The sequence below is a fragment of the Gossypium hirsutum genome, chromosome A12 (genome assembly GCF_007990345.1).
Source record: "Gossypium hirsutum isolate 1008001.06 chromosome A12, Gossypium_hirsutum_v2.1, whole genome shotgun sequence".
In the NCBI taxonomy this organism is placed as follows: Eukaryota; Viridiplantae; Streptophyta; class Magnoliopsida; order Malvales; family Malvaceae; genus Gossypium; species Gossypium hirsutum.
This window is the reverse complement of record NC_053435.1, coordinates 95,800,110-95,820,200: the sequence shown is the minus strand read 5'-3', so window position 1 is coordinate 95,820,200 and position 20,091 is coordinate 95,800,110. Positions and strand designations below refer to the sequence as shown.

Here is a 20,091-nt window from a genome sequence, read left to right as displayed (position 1 = left end):
GTAGTATATGGAACTTGACCATCAGCAAATTGATTTCGACCAGAGCTAAACCTAGGGCACTTCACTAGATTAGGCTCCTCCTCACGTACCCTTTCTCCATACGGTGCAACCATGCCAAAACCAGACGCAGGTATCAGAGAAGGACCATAACCATCAAATACAAATGGATCTCCTTGATGCACAGCCAGAGCTCCCGACGGTGACCTATCCTCTCGATAGTATCAATAGTAACACTTTTGGGCCATATGACCAAAGCGATTGCAGATCTAACACTGGAGGGGAGATCGAAAGCTTTGCCCATGACCACGAGCGGACTTAGGGCCACCACGAATGGTCCCCACCACGAATGACGCACTCTCAACAAGATTGGCATGGAAGGCCACCCTTGAATCGTACGAGCTTGATGAGATTCACACTCGACCAACGTATCTACCAACCTTTTGAATGGCAGAACACCAGCCTAGAGCAAGGTGGAGGAGATAACAACGTCGAACTCTGGCGGTAACCCTGCAAGTATCACTTCAATCTTCTCATCCTCAGAGATTCGAGAACCAGAGGTTTCTAAAAGAGCACACAAACTCTTGATTCGTGCGACATAATCTTTAATAGAAAGATTACCTTTTTTTAAAGAGTGGAGTTCATAACGGATCCTCGATTGCTTCTTACTAGTATTAGCCGCAAATATATTTATTGCTGTGGTCCAGACATCGCATGCAGTGGAAGCATCGGTGAAGGAAGGCTGAAGGGAAGGACTAACAGTGGACAAGAGCCACGAGGTCAGGAGTTTATCTTGTTGCGTGAACACTAGGGCCGACGGATTTGGAGCAAAATTTTCGTTTTGCGTTTGAACGAACCTTGATGGCGGAGGTAAGGTACCATCTAATAAACCAGTTAATCTATAACTATCAACAATTAACTTTACCTGTTTGTGCCATTGAAGATATGTATCATCATCAAGCTTGACCACCTTGTGTCGAGAAAACACGGTAGTGACACAATCACCAGTGAACACAGTGGAACCAGGCTCACCGAAAGCAGAATTTGCTGAAGTCATGATAGCCAGAGGTCCAGAATCAATTGGCGAAAGATACCATGTAAAGAACTAGGTACAAGTCTTGGTAATATTCAACAATAGAAGGAAATAAACTGAAATGAATTAGCGAATCTGTCTTATCTTTGTACATTCTTAACAATGAGTATATGTAGAGCTTTCAATAACTACTCTTCAACAGATTGCTAACTGTATTGGCTAACTAACTAACTGCACCCTAAACTAACTCATATGGTCTCTAACAAAGAAATACTAGTGGTTTTATGGGAAAACCAACGCAAAGTTTAATCAATGCATACTAATTTAAAATAAATTAAATTAGTTTAAATTGTTGCAAAAAGTAAACTCAAATAGGTAAATATATGTAATTAAAAAAATTAAATGTAATTTACTTACTTTGTAATTCGCATTGTCATTTTTTATAACATATTAAAATATCATATTGATAGTTAGCATTATTTAACATGTGATCATGTTTGTGAAAAAAATTCAACATTAAAAGTAAAGTTATAAAAAAAATTTAACAATTAGAATATAGGGAGAGTGATGGCTTACTTAAAGAAAAGCTCATTACTTTTGATTAAGTAGATACTAACTGAACAATATTATTAATATATAAATAATATAAGTGAAAAAGTTTGTGTAATAATATTAAAAAATAAAAAAAATACCAACACAAATTTTTAATTAAATTGAACAGATAGTTTAAATATTATTAATGATTTTTTATTAAAAATATAAAAAAATCCTATAATAATTAATTAATATTTAATTGACTTGTTAACCAAACCTAAACAAAGATTTAAATGATACTATAGTATACTAACTTCAATATCAAAATAATTATATTCTTATAATGATTAGTCCACGTCATTTACATATTTTTGTGGGTAGTAGGTGATTATTTTATGGTCAAATTTTACTATATTAGTTTTTGTATATACATATTATTTATTTTTATATTTAAATTTAGTTAAATTTAATACATACATTTTTTTAATTTAATTAAATTGGTTTGATTTTTTTTTACGAATTGACGTAGCATGTGTAATACATATTTTAACAAAAAGAGGGAGAGAGAAGAGCGCCGCAACCGCCAAACGCAACGCAAAGAACTACAAACAGGCGAATCCGCCATCAACAACTTCTTACTTCTTCACTTTCTCATTAACTTTCAGTTATTAATAATTTAATTAGTTATTAGTAGCAAGAGCCACGAATAATCCTATCCCTCCTCCATTTCCTCCCAATCCTTCCCAAATTTCTTCACAAAAGAAACCCTAATCTACCCCATTCACATTTCCTCCTATTTTCACTGTTGTTTTCAAACCACCTTCTTCACGTTTTCTTCCTCGACTTTGACAAAGTCTTGAGTTGTAGTTGATCACATATATATATATATATATATATATATAAAGCTCAAAACCTTTGCTTCAACTTTCAGAATTGACTCAAAACGTAATGCTCTAATCCCATTCCAGGAAAGGGTTTGTCTCCTCTCTCTCCTCCATGAGCGACTCTAACATCTCTTCCTCTTCCTCTGATTCTGCATCCATCGCCACCGTCGATCAGGTATTCCTCAACCATTTATTTCACTACATTTCTGGTCGAATTTTCTGTCCCATTAGTCAAACATTCTACCTTTTTTTTTTCCTTTCTCACGGAGTAGTTATATTTCTTGTTGACTTCAATTTTGTACAACAAACTAATAATCTGAATTCCCAAGTTTTTTTTTTCTGAAGTAAAATCGTGATCTTTAGTTGTTCAATTACGTTGTCTTTCCTTCGTCATATGACTAGTTTTTTGTTTTGGTTTTGATATAGACTAATAATTAATGGTTTATGTTGATGTTGAAGTCTCAAATTCTATCAATTAATGGCTCTACCAATTTTAATTGTTCAGCGTGAGTCTGAATATGTTTATAATCGGAAACTTCTTTTTTTTCCTGTTGGTTTTTAAGGTCAATGACTGAATCACTGATAAAATTTGTGTACTCTAAATTTATTGCCTTTTTCTTTTTGGTTTCAGAATGTAGGGAGGAATGAAAGAATTATAGATGCTGATCAAACGTTTTCTCCAGAGTTGCGTCATTGGCGTGATGTTTTCTGGTTAGCAATATTCATAATTCATTTGATTGTGTTAGGAGTTTTGCTCGCCATTTTTGGACTCAATAGGTTTAAGACAGCAGATAGGCTAAACATTGATAGATATACTGAAGGGTTTTGGGAGAATAATAACGGATTGACGGAGACTTATTGGCCCAAGTATGCTGTTGCCGGTGGGGTTGGTACCGGTCTTGGATGTATTTGGTTGTTGTTGCTTGGTTCACGCGCTAACCAAATGATGAAGGTTTCAGTTCATATTTTGACAACATACCTTGCTGTGATTAGTGTTTTATGTTTCTGGTGCGAACAATTTTTCTGGGGCGTGGCCTTTGCAACTGGTGCTGCGCTACAGTTCTTGTATGTCATAGCAGTTATAGACAGGTATAAACTAGGACTACTAATTTTTTGGTAATTATGAAATGTTTCTTCTAGGACTTATTGGTTCTTGGTCTTGTATGTTGTATAAAGATTGAAGAAGCAGGTTACAAGTCTTTATCTGTTAATTACTGTTAATAATTTCATCTGTTGACTGAAATATTTCCTTGTTTGTATAGAAGTTACTCCATTTTTTGGAAAATTGAATAAATTGATCAATCTTCATATGAAGCAACTTTTCGGTTCTATTGAGATCTGAAATTACCTTTTTACAAATTTGAAATGTTAAAATTTTTTTTTGATAGTTAGTATTGACAACAAGTAGGTAATTCTAATAATGCACTGGAGCCTTGGTTTATATAGTTGAGAAACCTGTAGTAGAATTAGGAGAAGGGTCACTGAACCGAGTCCACACAAGCTAGATTTTTTTCCCTTTAGAAAGAGGAGTCAATATGTCTAATCAGATCTTATGAAGTTTGCTTTGACTAGATTTTTTTTCCCTTTATCTTTTGACAGACTTCCATTCACCATGCTGGTCTTGCAAAAAGCTGTTAAACTGGTATGGAGTCTTCCTGAAGTTACAAGAGTAGCATATGCATTTATGGCAGTCATGCTTTTATGGATGGGCATATGGTCTTTTGGAGCGGCTGGTGTTGTGGCTTCAAGCAGGGGTGACCTAGGACGCTGGTGGCTTCTTGTGGTGAGCTGGCAAGTTTTGCCCTTAATTCTGTCTGATGTTGCTGCAATGATTATTATTAGAAAAATGGTCAATTAAGTCTTAATAAAGCTAGTAATGTGCCACCGATATTTGCAGGTTCTCTCTGTAAGCTTATTTTGGACTGGTGCTGTCCTCTGCAATACTGTACATGTTATAGTGTCCGGGCTTGTGTTTCTCGTGCTTCTTCATGGCGGTCGAAATGCTTCATCAATGCCTCCCAACTCATTGATGAAATCCCTACGATATGCTGTAACAACATCCTTTGGAAGCATTTGTTACGGGTCACTTTTCACAGCTGCTATTCGGACTCTGCGATGGGAAGTAAGCACACCAGCATATACTTTTTTCAACTGGTTCACTATTTTAATACTCAAGAATCAAATGAATGCTTCCGGTTTTCATCATTTTATTTCCAAATGCATTTTAGATCAGGGGATTCCGGTCCAAAATTGGCAACAATGAATGCTTGCTTTGCTGCGTTGATTTTTTGTTTCAGCTTGTGGAGACCCTTGTTCGATTTTTCAACAAGTATGCCTACGTCCAGGTAGTTTTATGCCTTTCTCTTGGGAACCTCTCTTATGTATATGATAATTCTTTTGTCCGTTTTGTAGCGACATTTTCAATTTAGCACGGATATCGACTTTTTTACGGCATTTGTTTATCTTAGGGGCACATCAGAATTGTAACTTAGAGTCTCAGACATTACTTTTTTGAGTGAAGGGGTATCCAAGGGTTTTAGGTCAATTTGTTGCATGTGATTCTTCCTATTTGAAACGTGTCCATTTATCCCATGAATTTTCTAGGCAAGAGAATTTTTTGTTTTCGTTGTGTAGTTGGATGGTGGATGACATGTTTAGCCACAAAGGAGATTCTTTTAAAAAAAAAAATTGAGCAGTTGATTTCGCATGATACATAGTAATATTATATAAAGTGCTTCTTGTTTTAAGTTCCTGGAATATTACATTACCATAGTACGGTTTTGCATGCTCTGGTCCTACCAGATAGCTGTTTATGGGAAAGGTTTTAACCGATCGGCAAGGGATGCCTGGGAGTTATTCCAGTCAACTGGAGTTGAAGCACTAGTTGCCTATGATTGTTCGGGTGCTGTTCTGCTGATGGGTACTATCTTGGGTGGTCTTATCACTGGAACTTGTGCTGGTGTTTGGACTTGGATTACTTGGAGGGACAGAGTGATTATGGTGGGGTCAACTGCAATGTTGATGGGAATGGTCTTGGTTAGTGCATTTTCTATTCTTCAACTATATGTGTTCCTATTGGTAATACAATCAGGATCCTAGTTGCCTATTTTGGTTTAGGGTTAATCTTCAGCAATGTTTTCTTTTTCCCTTTTTCACCCTTGTTTTGCAGTAAAAATGACCTTATCTGTTTAGATAAATTGACTCCTCTTTCTTTCTAAAGTAGACGCACCTCTTCTAGTGTCTTTTTGCAGTTTGTATGTGACTTCACTCCTATAAGATAGCAGAGTCCTCTTTCAATATAAGAAATACTGAATGCTAGTCAATGGGAAATTTCTGCTCAAGTTATTATTGGTTTTTCTTTGAGTTGTTGGTTTTTCATGTGTATGAATAACAAACTGATTATTATAAACCATGTACTTAAGCTATGTTACTGCTAATAATTAATCTTTAGGATCAATTATATTCTCACTTCCTTTGTTATTTGGAGATTAAGATATGCAAAATACCTGGTGCAGGTGGGACTTGCAATGGTGGTTGTTGAAAGTGCTGTTACATCTATATACATCTGTTATGCAGAAGACCCTTCCTTGATTCGAAGATGGGATCCTCAGTTCTTTAACCAAATGTCGGAGACGCTGCACCAGCGTCTGCAACATAGGAGTGCACGAGCCAGGGAAGTATTGACTCAGAACCAGCTTGACAGCCACATGCAAGATACATTCCATCTTTGAAAACTTACCTATATCAAGTGTAATTCATACTCTAAAATTACTATTCCAAATATAGATGAGTTTGTTTAATAGTGTACTTGCCAAATGGTTTTTTTCTTCAATATTTGTTGCAAGTTCCAGCAGGTTATTTTTATATTTTTGGAGTTCATTGAATATTGTAGAGAGAACATGGGTGGAAATGGTCCTAATAAAAATGCAAAGAAGTTCCTTTCACTTGCCAAGGGAACAAAGCCCTTATGTTTTTATCATGTTCCAGATAATGCTTTTGATAGGGACTCGATTAAAGGCTCGGCTTTGTTTAGGAGTCAGAAGGTCAAGGCTCATGTCATGCGTCACTCAGATAGGAGTTGGATACCAATGCAAAAAAGTGGAGGAGCTGAACCCTGGGGCTGGATATGCACAGATATTGGGGCGAAACACAAGCTTACCTTTTGTATACACTAGAGAAAATGAATTGTGAGGATCCATGACTTTCAACCATCGTTTAGATGCAGAAGTGCTGTGCCAATTGGTCTGATGATGGTTAACCAACAAATACAGCTTCCTATTCCTTTGCTTTCACGCCTCTTCCTTTTCTACGCATACTTTGAGGAGAGTGCTTCTTTTATTAATATCACCCTTGCTTTGCTTTGGATACTACGACTTTTAAAGAAGGTTAAGTTATTCATTACTAATTTCTCTTAATAAATGTTACGAGATCAATTCATTACTTTGTTAAAACTTCATTCTAAACCACACCTCAACACTCAATATTGTTATGATATGTCTCTTTTTTCTTTACTTTGCATTAATTGTCAAACTTGGATAATCATCAGCCGTGTCAGGAGAGTGCATTCATATTTTTGGATGAGCAAAACTCATTTTGTATGGCTTGATTTTGTCTACCCAAATATAAACCAGAAGAGTAATAACTAAACTCCAGAAAAGAAAAGGTAATAACACCCCTAAGTTTATAGTCCTAATTGAAAAAGAAAAACGAGTGAAAGAAGTTGGGCAAGGCAAAGCAAGCACCACTCAACTAAGCAGTGTAATGTAAAGATGATACTGATCCTTATCCTACGTACAAATTAAATAGCAAGAAAATGGAAACTAAACAGAGTGCGAAAACAGTAGCTGCATATGGGAATTAGACAATGAAGGTGTAGGTTAATCAGACGGTACTCACATAATTCCCAAAGGGAAGGAGAGGAAGCTCCTCCCTAGTCCCTTCCTTGGCTGGTCTCTCTCACGTGACAGACAATACACATACATACATACATGACAAGACCCAGGCTGAAAAGTTTTTTACTCTTTTAAACTCTGCATTTTGTAGTACATCAAAACATAATCCCATAAATAAAACGCCCCAAAGAAAGTAACCCAACTAAAGCACGTCATAACTGTATGATTGCCGTATCAGATGCGTCATAAATTCACAACGTTTTTTTTTTCTCTTCTATCACTGTCAGAAGAACTCAGAATCACATTAATATTAGATCATGAAACGTTACTATTATGTTTTTCGTATAAACTTATTAACATAACCACAACCACAAGACAACAAAATCTTATCAATAGATAAACAATAAATATAGCCTGCTCTTCTGCCTTTGGGGGAAGGGGGGGGGGCGGGGGGCGGGCTTGGTCCCTTCAATACAATAAACCAAGTTGTTGCTTTCAATCAAACCCCCTTGTTGGAATTGAATCCCTTCTTCCTCATTAAAGTTCATGTTTATATTTTTCTCAATTTCAGAAGGAAAAGACCAAGAAGGTACTGTTAGGCGGAATTAAATTATTGGATGACATCTCATCACCGTCACATCATTAAGCCGCGCAGACACTCTTCCCCAGGGCTATTAAGAAGAGTCGTTTACTGTAGAGAGAGATAAAAAAGAATATAATAATAATAGAAGAAAAGGAATCCCAGCCGTAGCTAGCTCTTCCCTTCCCTGAGCCTACTACTAAAACAGCCAGTAGCCGCATTGCACACACTTCCTCTTCATCAAGTCTAGAGAGAAGAAAGAATCGTCTCATATGCCCGGCAGAGAGATGACCAATTGAGGCATAGAGAGAGAAAGAAAACAAGGGTTTTGGCCTTTTGGGAGAGGGGAGTTTCTTGTCTTGGGCAGTGGGCTTCTTTACTACTCACTCGTACGTACAGAGCGTGCAAAAATGAATATCACTACACCAGCCTCAAATGCATTGCTAGTCTTTACTATAGTATTATTGGTGCATGCATGTAAGTACTTTTAATATTTGTACAACTCAACACTGAAATTAAGCCTAGCGTTTTCCCTCAGAGTAAGGTCACTGTTGTATGGAAGCTTTTCCCAACTGCCTCACACTGTAGTGTCAGGGTTCAAATTTCGGTTCTTGATCATGAATTTTTATCTACTTTGATAACTGTTGTGTTGTATATCAAGCCAAGAACAATGACTCTAAGCTACTAATTCAAAAATATTGGATTAAGTAACCCTCTTTAACTAAAACTCTGACAATGAATAAGTCACTAGCTTTATGAATGGATACAAAAGCATCACAATAATGAACTGAAATTGAGACAAATCTGTTTGCTGCTAAATCTTTTAGCATGTAAGAGAAGTATTTTGGCAGAGGCAAAATTATAGAAAGTTGACGAAAGGGAGAGTGGAGCAAACGCACAGCAAGGAGAGAATGAGGAAATGATGCAGGAAAACGGTGGGGTTTTATTGGGAAGCTAAAATGCCAACTCTGAAACTCTATTTAAAAAAAAAAGACCCTGACGTGTTTCTTAAAACTCATATCAACCAAATTTTAATAAAGAAAAACCCGTACTGATACGATATCCCCTTCCTCCATTAAAGATCCTTCTCACGAAGATTTTCTCCCACTTCATTCATTGTCTTTTTTACTCGCTCTTTCTCTCTCTACCTTCCTTTCATAGGAACGCAACAGAGTCACACTTTGTAGAAAAAGAGGGAAGGAAAAATGCAGAGCTTCAAAGCTGCCGCAACTACTAATCCAGACATGTTTTGCCACTCTTCTTTCTTTCTCAGGTATATTTACTTTCACTTAAAGTCACCGTCTTGGGTTGAACCGGCATGTCTTTGATTACAAGGCAATGGTTATACTGTTATAGTTTTATATGTATGTCGAAGAAAAAAAAGAAAGGAAAGGTGGCTGCTTTATATTCCCTGTCGTAGTACAAAGAAAGAAACATGCTTTGTTCTTCTTACTTTTTGGGTGTCTGTTTCAATTGGAAACAGAGGAGACGATTGTAATAGCCGTAACCAGACGCGTTTCCCGGATCTTGGAGAGCTTGATCATTCCGCTGCTGCTTTTCATCACGATGATGCTTTTGATTTAAGCCCAAGTATACTTTCTTCTTTTTATATCTATATAAATATAAATATGGGTTCTTCCCTTTTTCTTAACTACTCTATGGGATTTTAAGCCTCTCTAACTACCTTGTCTGTTTATATAATTCCTTGTAGGCTCCATTTTTAGTTTAAAATCCAACAATGTTGGTGTTGTTGCTAATTGCTTGCACTATGGCGCCTTGAACACGGTACTCAACCCTCTACCAACCTATCTCTTTGAACGTAAGTGATAAGCCTTTGCTGCATATATTTCGTATAGTTTTGATGACGCTCTTTGCAAATGGTTTTACTTTCCCTCAGAGCATTGGTGCAACAGCGATAGTTTCAAGTGGAACGGGGTGTTTGGATACAGGGCAGTTCATGTACCAGAAGGGCGCAACATTTGGTGCCTCGTTGGGAAATGGCCATATTGAGAACTGGGCTGACTCTGGCCTTGCTGATAATAGCCAACAGACTGACACTTCTACTGATGTTGACACTGACCATAAAAACCAGGTTATGTCTCTGTTTCTTCTACCCCAAATCTGGTTTGACACTGATCAATCTTTCCAACTGATTTTGAAAATGTTTTGGCTCGAACTTGTTAACTGACCAAAGAAATCCGATAAAAAAGAATGGTTGCAAAGCATAATTATTTGTCATAGGGCATTGCCTCTTAAATCTGGGTTCTGATAATGATTGCTACTTCTTAATGGTGTTATAGCTTCATGGAGTTCAAAATGCAGCTGTAATGGTGGATTCGGTGGATCAATCCAAGTCAAAAAGTGGTGATCAAAAGGTTGTTAAAATTACTAAAGTTGTTGTGCAGTTAATTTTACTATTTGACATCCGTGCAACTTCTTACTTGTTTTTCCCTTCAGACACTTCGCAGGCTTGCTCAGAATCGAGAAGCTGCAAGGAAGAGTAGATTGAGGAAAAAAGTAATGTGTATTTTTCTTGTTTATTATTATTGTTTGTATTTTTTCTTATCTATGCTTGATAAATGGGATACATGCGCTGTCTGATAGGCCTTGATTGTGAACCATGAAAGCTGAGAATAACATTGACACTTTGTAGTGTTTTAACTTCCTATGAACTTTATCAAAGAGTTGAAAAGTTGATGCCTTATAAATCTAGGGGAAAGGTAGGATGCATTGCATTCAGTTTCAGTGCTTCATTTGTGCATTATGTCTGAAAGCAAGGCCGGTTCCTGAGTGCGCTCTTTAGTGTTTAAATCCGACTAGAAATATATCTGAAATGGTAGGTAAACAATCTAACTGAGGTGGCTGAGTACGTACCCTATTGGCTTAAGTCATCGGGAATATACCATGAGTAGAAGTTACCAGATGTAATTTCTCTCTGTGAAAATGTATTTAATTGTCCTTCTATGCATATATATAAAGGTTATATTTGATCTTCTGCGTATTCTACATCTTGGTTAGAATATGGCTAGTAAAGGAAAGAAATAAGTGTTGGTGACTTTACCCCTTATCAATTGGTGTTACTAATGCATGACTCTAGTGATGTTTATGGAAATGCAGCACTTGTTTTTATTTCCTCTCATTGTTTTTTCATTTGTTACCTTTATTTTTGGCTTTCGGTATATGTAATTTTCAGTTTTCTTCTACCTCCTTTTGGATAGGCCTATGTCCAGCAGCTTGAGAGTAGTCGACTCAGGCTTACAGAACTAGAGCAAGAGCTTCAAAGGGCACGGCAGCAGGTATGATGATGAATTCTTTTTATTGAAGGTTGTGGTTTAAGAGTGGAAATTTACGATCTCTTGTTCTGGGTGCACCTTCTTTTCCTTCTATTGTTTTTGTTAATCCAGTGGCATAGATTCAAAGGTTGACATATTTATTATTGGTGGTTAAACCAAAGTATTTTTGTTCCTAATCAGCTTTTTTTCTAATGTAGGGTATTTTTATTGCATCTGGACTTTCTGGGGACCATGGCCATACAGTTGCGGGAAATGGTGAGGAGATTTTAGATACTGTTGTCTGTCGAGTCATAGTTCTAACTGTTGACTAGTTTTGGATTTACACCTCTAAAAGTATCCCCAAAGAATGTGATTCAGGGTACTTAAGGTTGATAGAATTATTTAGTTGTGGCGTCAACCTTCCCTCTGTTGCAGTTCATAAATATGTAATTTCCCTACAATTATAATTTATAATTACCTGGTCCCTGGCATCATAACTCGAGAAAGCATATGACTGGTCATTTGGAGATACTTGGATTGATACTGTTCATTAATGATTGAAGTCTGGTTAACCCAATTAAGATACGTGTTTGCATAAGAGTCGTTGCAGGCTACACAAGATTTGATTGTTATCAATTTGATTGAATGAGGCTAAGGTTCTTCATATGGATATTAAAAGATAGACAATTGAGTTGGCTTATAGCAAAACTGAAGTAATTGAGTGGCACAAATGATGGAGCTCGATTGTAGTAGACAAAGAAAATTGCTTATAAAAGATACTTTATTTGTCGATTGTTATGATCTGTAGTTTTGCTTGCATTTCAAGCTTGATTTGTCTTCAGTAAAAGGCACAAATACCTTTACCTTTTGTTCGAATGTATGTAATTGGTAGCTGGCTCATAAATGTTATGGCCAAAGTTTCTGTATCTTAGGTCTTGTTAGTGTTTATGGTTGCTATAAGTTCTAGTGATTGTTGGAAGCTAGTGTGTGGATTACTATGGAGAATACATGTTTGTTTTGTTCATTTGAATTATGATTTTCTTACGTGGGTAATCCTTATTTGTGCTTCCAGCTGCTCTGGCATTTGACATGGAATATGGACGCTGGCTTGATGAACATCAACGACTGATAAATGACTTAAGATCAGCTGTAAATTCTCATATGGGGGATAATGAATTGTGCATTCTTGTTGGGGGTGTCATGGCTCATTATGATGAGGTTTTCAGGCTAAAAAGCATTGGTGCCAAGGCAGATGTATTTCACATGCTATCTGGTATGTGGAAAACACCTGCAGAGAGGTGCTTTATGTGGTTGGGAGGATTTCGTTCATCCGAACTTCTGAAGGTGATCAATTATTGGATATTTTCATTCTATTATCATAATTTAATGTGTTTTGAAAAATATTATCTGTTTTGGTTGATGACATTTTGATCTTCAAACTTAGATCCTTGGAAACCACCTAGAGCCTTTGACAGACCAACAATTAATGGGCATATGTAATCTGCAGCAGTCGTCTCAACAGGCTGAAGATGCCTTATCACAAGGAATGGAAGCTTTGCAACAATCTTTAGTAGACACCCTTTCATCTGCATCTCTGGGTCCTTCTGCCTCTGGAAATGTTGCAGACTACATGGGCCAGATGGCAATTGCAATGGGCAAACTTGCCACATTGGAAAACTTTCTTCACCAGGTACTTGCCCATTCGGTAACTATGAAATTATGTGCTTAACAGGTTCTTACAAGGGTCACATTTCAATTTCCAGGCTGACCTTTTGAGGCAGCAAACTCTGCAACAAATGCAGCGGATTTTGACCACACGCCAAGCAGCCCGAGCCCTTCTAGTTTTTAGTGATTACACTTCTCGGCTCCGGGCACTTAGCTCCTTATGGTTAGCCAGACCTAGAAACTGATATTATTTTATTTCATGAAAGCTCAACTTGACTGCATTAATGCTTTGCACAGAGTGTACTCCCTATTTCACCTTTTGGTACCCATTGACGATTCTTTGATGGTGAAGCATAATGTGAAATGTAAATTTTGGTTGCTGTCGTTTACACTCACTGGCCTATGGAAATGGCAGTAATTTAGACGATTGCTGTATATTAAGTAGGATCTGAGCAAAATGTGTTTGTGATTGTGTGTAGCAATCTCACATGTGAGGCAAATCTTCCAAAACTTTGACCATCTTGTAATCACCTTAAGTGCAATGCTAACTTAGATAGTTCAATGCTCTTCCAAGTATTTAACCATCCACATATCATATTAGCATCAATTTTTCTCTGAATTGGCTATATCCCTATATTACAATGTCTAATGTAATCAATGATGGAAATGATCCACAAAAGTTATTTACAAGAAACAAGACATTTTGAACCACGATGTTGAACTCCCAGGCAGTTGATTTTGCATCTTGATTGTTCATTAATGTTTGGTCTCCACTGGCCTGTAAACTTTTCGCCTATCCTTCCTTCCTGCAAGATATCGGGTTAATGTTAGTCACTGAAATCTGCACAAAAATAGAAGATAAATGATTTACTCGAAATGATACCTGGTCTGTGGCGTCTTGTAGATTTGGTGATGTGGGGAATGAATACACCCGTTCCATTGCCAGTTCTCCATAGATTAGCTAGCCAAGTTGGTACTGAGTCGGTTTCTGGACAGCTGAAATACCATCCATGGTGGAAGGAAGAAGAGAGATTCTCAACAGCTTTTCTTCTTGATCCCGGTTTGTTAACACCAGCTCCGGCAGCTTGATGATCGTCGTCATCTGCTGTTAAAAGTAGAATCTGTCTTTGAATATCAGCAAAGAAAACATCATCTTCATCAATCTCGTCATGTTCATAAACGTGGTCGTCTTTGTTCATGTCCATGGTAATAAGAAAAACTTAGGAAGTGGAAAAGGTTGGTTTCCCATTTCCATGGGTGGGACATTTAAAGTAGAACCTGGAGGATAAACTACATTGTTTAGGGTCAATATATGTTTTTGAGGTCCAAAGACCACTTGAATTGTCTCCACCAAATTGTCTCTCTTTTTGTACATTAGTTCGTGTCTGTCTCTTTATTGCCTTTATTTTATTTTATTTAATATTCAAGGATTGGTTTGTTGAACAAAGTGGATTAGAATAACAACTTGGACCTTTATTTTTCAAGCATTTCTCTTTCAGAAACATCCATTTTTTTACTGAAAAAATGAGTTTAGGTTCATACATTGTGTATGGGATTCATTTTTTATTGCTTAAAATTAGAGGTAAACAATAAATAAGGGTATCAAAATACCAGCAGGTTAAGTAGACTAGATTGCTTATCTGTTGAGTGGTTAGACCATAAAAACCTGAAGATTTGGGACCCCAAAGTCGATCAACCCCTATTAACCTATCCCTTTACAAGGAAGAAAATAATGCATATAAGTTAAAAACCACAAAATAATGGATTGGATGAAGATGAAGGTACAAAACGAGGATTTATTGTCTCTTACAAGCTCAACTTGTTTGAGATTTATAAAAATAATATACATATACAAATTTATAGTTTACTCCAACTGCTTTAGTAGCTGCTCTGGTATTCAACACATTTGAAGTTGAATCTCAATATCTTCAATCTCCTCTCTTATTTTCAAGCTTCAGTCTCCTTAATATAAAAACAACCAAAACCATATATACTAAATACATGGAAATGCATATAATATTTTTTGTTTGAAAAACCACGCACAACAAAACATAGCAATGATTAGGAAGTTCCATTAATAGATCTAAAATAAAGATGTTTAATTTAATTTATTTTGATAAATTCATTTATTTAACTCATTATACTAAATTAATCAATTATTTTTAATGTTGACGTTACCATGCGTGGTACCACAATTGGAGGAGTGAGTCCATCTTTAAGCCACTTAGACAAATTTGCCTCCCATCCTATTAAACAAAAAATACAACTTATATAATTGATAAGGTTTTGGGATACAATTGCATCCACAATTAATTTAGATCTAATTCTGCATCAATTTGTTCAAAACAATTAGGATTTGTGGTGATTGGTTTATGATCCCTGATTCAAAGAATAGGGTTGAAATCTTCCAATCTTGATTTTATATCATTTACCTAAGGAGGGGTCGGCTCCGCGGGTTCGGAGTTCGCGGTGTTCTTGACAAAGAGTGCACCACATGCACAACAGGTGAGCGCACCAATCTGGTAAGGGTGACTCTGGCAATGAAAAATGTTGCCTCAACTTGGTCCGGTTTTTCGACCCAAATATCCATCCGAAAAGCACAACCCCTGTAGCAAGGTGGAGGAGGCTGGCCGATCTGCAGGCTGCTCATGCAACTTATAATAAGGAAAATGATCGCATATTAGATTATTGCATCAACACTTTGAAATTCCAACTCAATCTGCTAATTATCGAACTAATGTAAAATTACACCAGAACCAAATTTGATAGAAACAAGAGTTGGCTTACATATTTCTCCTCTATTGATAATCTCGGAATTGCGTCCCATGGTGATGCACGGACATATACTTGTAAACAAACCTTCAACAAACCAAATACAACCCAGACATTAAATACAGAAGATAAATTTAAAAAAAAAAAAGGAATAAAGAGATTTTACGAATTCCTTTTTCGATTACAATTAGGAACATCTCCGTAACACTCGCAAAGACCGGTTGTCCACAATCCTTCCGGCAACTGCGTCGTCATGTATGCTCGAAATGGCGAATCTTCAGTGTCTGGTCTGAACACTGGGATTGCAGTTTCGGGTTTATGAAGAAACATTGCTGCTCTCTGCTCGAAACACTAACATAAATCGGGACAAACCAATCACTTACATCACATTAAAAACTGGATTCTCAAAAGCATTATTGCAATGTTTTCTTCCGTTCCAAAATCTGGGTTCTTTTCTTTGTCTCAAAACCCGGACCCTCCTTTTAATCAAGAAATTGAATAACTGATTCCATTGAAATGTTTGTTTTTTTTATTATTATTATCATCAATGGCGATGCAACTGCAGATATCTACATTGTAAACTACAAACAGAAACATGATTTAACGAAAGGCTAAATTAAAATGCAACCAATTAGCAGAAAGGAAAACACCCTTCTTAATTTACTCCCTGAATATATTGCATGTATATAGTTTATGATTGCTTCGGTAGACCGTTCCATTGGAGGCCCTGGGTTGTAGCTTATACCGATGAATGCGGCCCTTTTAATACGGAGAGACGCATGTTTGAGTGATAGAAATTCGGATAATTAATAATTTATTACTACATTTTTATATGCAACCCAAAATCTTTATATATTTTTATCAATTTGGTCATTATTTTTGTTTTTAAAGTTAATTTGATCATTAATCTTTAAAAAAGAATTAATTTTTTAAAAAATAGAAATGCTAACCAAAAACATTAATATTTTAACAAGACTTAATCCACAAATTAATACCTAAAATATGTCCTTTTTCCATCTTGTTAGCTAAACTTTTTTTTTGTTACAAGTAGTACTTAAACTACATTTTCTCCCCAAGTTGATAGCAAACCATTGAGTCTATTTAAAAAAAAAAGACTTAACTCACAAATTAGTATCTAAACAATACTTTTTTTATCAAGTTAAGACCTATTTTTTTTTTGTCACAAGTGATACTTAAACTATTATTCATTTACCCATTTTACACAAAAATGTTATATTTGCTAAAAAAATTCAGCCAATAATAGGCTGTCACAACATATAAACTTTAAAAAATATTTTTAGTTCTTTTATTTTATTTTACATTATTTCCCCCTATTTATATTTTTTCTATTGTTTTTCTTCTTCCTTTATTGTAACGCCCCCTTACCCGAGACCGTCACCGGAGTCGAGCACGAGGCATTACTAAACTTATTTGAGCACTTAAACAAATTCGGACAAGCTGTCCAACTGCATCATAGTTGCTTAAAAATTCATATCTCGAGTTTCGAAACTCGAAATAAAATTCCGTAAATTTTTCCTTAAACTAGACTCATATATCTATCTACTAATTTTTTTTCTACAATTTTTGGTCAGGCCAATTAGTACAGTTTATTAGTTAAATTCTCTCCTGTTTTAGGGTTTGACTGCTCTGACCTCTGTGTATTACGAATCAGATATCTCCCTGTACAGAGTTTCAATGACTATTCTGTTTGTTTCTAATAAAATTAGACTCAATAAGGAATCTGTACATATAAAGCATAACTTCTAATTATATTTGTACAATTTATGGTGAATTCTCAAAGTCAGAATAGGGGATCCAGAAATCGCTCTGGCCCTGTTTCACAAAAATTTAAACTTCTCATAAAATATAACTCATATACCTGTTTTGTTCCATCCATATGAAAATAGACTAATAATTCTTCAATTCCATATTTTATTCATCATCTAATTGTATCTCTACTATTTTTAATGATTTTTCAAACTCACATCACTGCTGCTGTCTGAATCTATTTTATGGTAAATTTTGCCTATTTCATGGTTTCCATGGATTAGCTAGCAATTTAGCATACATAACACCAAATATGATCATGATTAGCCATTCCAATGGCTAATCATTACCAAGCATTTCCATACCACTCAATATCCATATCATAAGACCATATACACAAAATGATTATAATGTTATACATGCCATACTCAAAATATACAAGCCATTATGCCAAGATGGTATACGGATAGTGTGAGTGGGCCTCCGACTGTTCCCGATTTCCGAGCTAGCTTGTTAAAACTACAAGGAATGAAAAGGAGGGAGTAAGCATAAATGCTTAGTAAGTCCATATGAAATTAATAAGCAATTACCAACATGCTTTTAAGATAAAACACCACAATTGTACAATTATACATACTCAGCTTAAACTGTTTTATCGAGATACATTTACTAAATAATTTATTTCTGGAGCTACGGAACTTCAAATTAAGTTCCGTTAATTTTCCTTGAAACTAGATTCATACACCTTTCTGCCATAAAATTTCTAGAATTTTTGGTTTAGCCATTTAGTACAGTTTATTCATTAAAGTTTCCCCTATTTCGCTGTCCAACAGTTCTGATCTCTCTTCACTAAAAATTATTTATCTCATAATTCGGGACTTGGATGATGTTCCCGTCTATCCATCTTGAAAATAGACTCGACAAGGATTTTAAATATATAAATTAAAACTCATAATTATTTTTGTACAATTTCTAATGATTTTCTAAAATCAGAACAGGGGATCTCGAAGTCATTCAGACTCTGTCTCACAACAATTTAAATATCTCATAACATAAAATCTAATTGCATGTACCGTTTCCTCTATATGAAACTAGACTCATCAGGATTTAATCTCATATTTTACTCAGCCTGTAACTCAATTTCCACAATTTATGGTGAATTTCAAAAGTTACACTACTGCAGTAACCCAAAACTGCCAAGGCCATATTTATTCATTCACCACTATTATTCACTAAATCCATACAATATCATTTCATCCATCATGGTAAGAACACATAATTATGCTTCATAAGCATAGATCCATAATCTCAATGTCATCAAGTATCAAGAACTTATTCCAAATCGTGTCATTTTCATAGTATTCACCAATTCTTAATCTTTTCAGGCCATTTTACATTTTCGTTCATAATCAAATTAGGGAACGATTACGGAATTGAATACCTCATTATCACAATGCCATAGTAAAACTATGGTCTTGCACATAGTCACATATCACATACCGAGGCCATAGCCCAGCCATGGTCTTACACAGATCACGTATCACACTGATGCCATATCCCAGATATGGTCTTATACAGTAGCACATATCACATTTCTTCGAAGCCATAGCCCAGCTATGGTCTTATACGGAAATCACATTTCACATGTTGCCATGGTCCAACCATGGTCTTTTCCGTCAATTCTTCTTAGCCACTGAATGAAAGTACTCAAGTCCGTTGTTCCATTTAATTTGTACTTTTATTCAAATATCATTTTACAATTATCACAGTTTAATGACATTTTATATGCAATAATATACTATATCATTCATGCAATTTTCATTTCAAAACATTAAATTACACATTGCATTATTAAAAATCATATGAACTTACCTCGATATAAAATATTAGCAATCGAGCCTATTCCTCGTAAACTTTATTTTTCCCTCGATCACGACTTGAATCTCGTTTCTCTTGATCTATAATATAAATTATTTCTACTCATTAGCATTTATTTGATTTCTATTTCACTTCACAATTTATGCTGTTCAAATTTTGAAATTGCACTTTTACCCCAAAATTTACAGTTTTTACAATTTAGTCCCTACTCAATTCACCCATAAATTGAACTAATTTTTCTCAATTAACTCTTTATTTTATCATTATAAACTATTTCACAACCTTTGATATTCTGAATTTCAACACCAACATCTAATTCACAATTTTTCACAATTAGGTCCTAAATACCATTTTCTATCAAAATGACTTAATAAAACAACCTTAATATGAAATTAGAACCTCAATTTCATAATAATTCATCATAAAATGCCCTTACTCAGCCAGGGGAACTTCCAATTTCATCCACCAAATCAAAAACTAAAGAATTAGATGATTGGACCTAATTGTAAAAGTCACAAAAACATAAAAATTACTAAGAAAAAGTAAAAATTGAACTTACATGGCTACTTGAACCTATTTCTTCTAACTACAGTAGATCGGGATTAATATCATAGATAGGAACACTCGTTTGGGCAGAACAACGATTGGTAAGTATTCGAACAACTTTCGCTAGTTACTTATGTTTTAAGGAAAAGCCGGAACCCCTTAAGGATGGCTAACGTTGGGACTAAGGGCATTTTTGCTTCTTTCTTTTGGTTTTGTATGTGCTAGCGTGGACAAGGGGGCGTACAGTGAAGGGCTTGAAGGCTAACTCGAT

General features: G+C 35.7%; 3 protein-coding genes across 8 annotated transcripts; 2 read left to right on the top strand and 1 right to left on the bottom strand.

Moving 5' to 3' along the window:
- Positions 1 to 2,142: 2,142 nt before the first annotated feature.
- LOC107920783 (CTL-like protein DDB_G0274487) lies at positions 2,143 to 6,392 on the top strand. The gene is made up of 7 exons (XM_016850629.2): positions 2,143 to 2,623; positions 3,080 to 3,537; positions 4,048 to 4,231; positions 4,346 to 4,570; positions 4,677 to 4,793; positions 5,251 to 5,484; positions 5,964 to 6,392. The coding sequence occupies exons 1-7, from the start codon at positions 2,561 to 2,563 to the stop codon at positions 6,177 to 6,179; spliced, it is 1,497 nt and encodes a 498-aa protein (XP_016706118.1). The 5' UTR covers positions 2,143 to 2,560; the 3' UTR covers positions 6,180 to 6,392.
- A 1,622-nt stretch (positions 6,393 to 8,014) lies between these two features.
- Positions 8,015 to 13,423, top strand: LOC107918591 (transcription factor TGA2.3). 3 transcript variants are annotated; one of them, XM_016848181.2, is made up of 12 exons: positions 8,015 to 8,397; positions 9,082 to 9,193; positions 9,404 to 9,510; positions 9,632 to 9,705; positions 9,818 to 10,012; positions 10,221 to 10,295; positions 10,378 to 10,437; positions 11,139 to 11,216; positions 11,411 to 11,468; positions 12,265 to 12,536; positions 12,637 to 12,882; positions 12,956 to 13,423. In XM_016848181.2, the coding sequence occupies exons 2-12, from the start codon at positions 9,126 to 9,128 to the stop codon at positions 13,100 to 13,102; spliced, it is 1,380 nt and encodes a 459-aa protein (XP_016703670.1). In that variant the 5' UTR covers positions 8,015 to 8,397; positions 9,082 to 9,125; the 3' UTR covers positions 13,103 to 13,423. The 3 variants fall into 3 exon arrangements, with proteins under 3 accessions (XP_016703670.1, XP_040939095.1, XP_016703671.1); XM_041083161.1 differs by lacking the exon at positions 8,015 to 8,397 and having other exon boundaries at positions 8,945 to 9,193; positions 12,703 to 12,882; XM_016848182.2 differs by lacking the exons at positions 8,015 to 8,397; positions 9,082 to 9,193; positions 9,404 to 9,510 and having other exon boundaries at positions 9,654 to 9,739.
- A 1,173-nt stretch (positions 13,424 to 14,596) lies between these two features.
- On the bottom strand, positions 14,597 to 16,365 carry LOC107919356 (protein PLANT CADMIUM RESISTANCE 12). 4 transcript variants are annotated; one of them, XM_041083163.1, is made up of 5 exons: positions 15,815 to 16,365; positions 15,645 to 15,716; positions 15,290 to 15,499; positions 15,036 to 15,103; positions 14,597 to 14,819 (listed from the first exon to the last, which is right to left on the bottom strand). In XM_041083163.1, the coding sequence occupies exons 1-5, from the start codon at positions 15,957 to 15,959 to the stop codon at positions 14,805 to 14,807; spliced, it is 510 nt and encodes a 169-aa protein (XP_040939097.1). In that variant the 5' UTR covers positions 15,960 to 16,365; the 3' UTR covers positions 14,597 to 14,804. The 4 variants fall into 4 exon arrangements, 3 of the variants coding, with proteins under 3 accessions (XP_040939097.1, XP_040939098.1, XP_040939096.1); XM_041083164.1 differs by having other exon boundaries at positions 14,597 to 14,816; XR_005906384.1 differs by having other exon boundaries at positions 14,597 to 15,103; positions 15,290 to 15,511; positions 15,815 to 16,364.
- Positions 16,366 to 20,091: the final 3,726 nt, after the last annotated feature.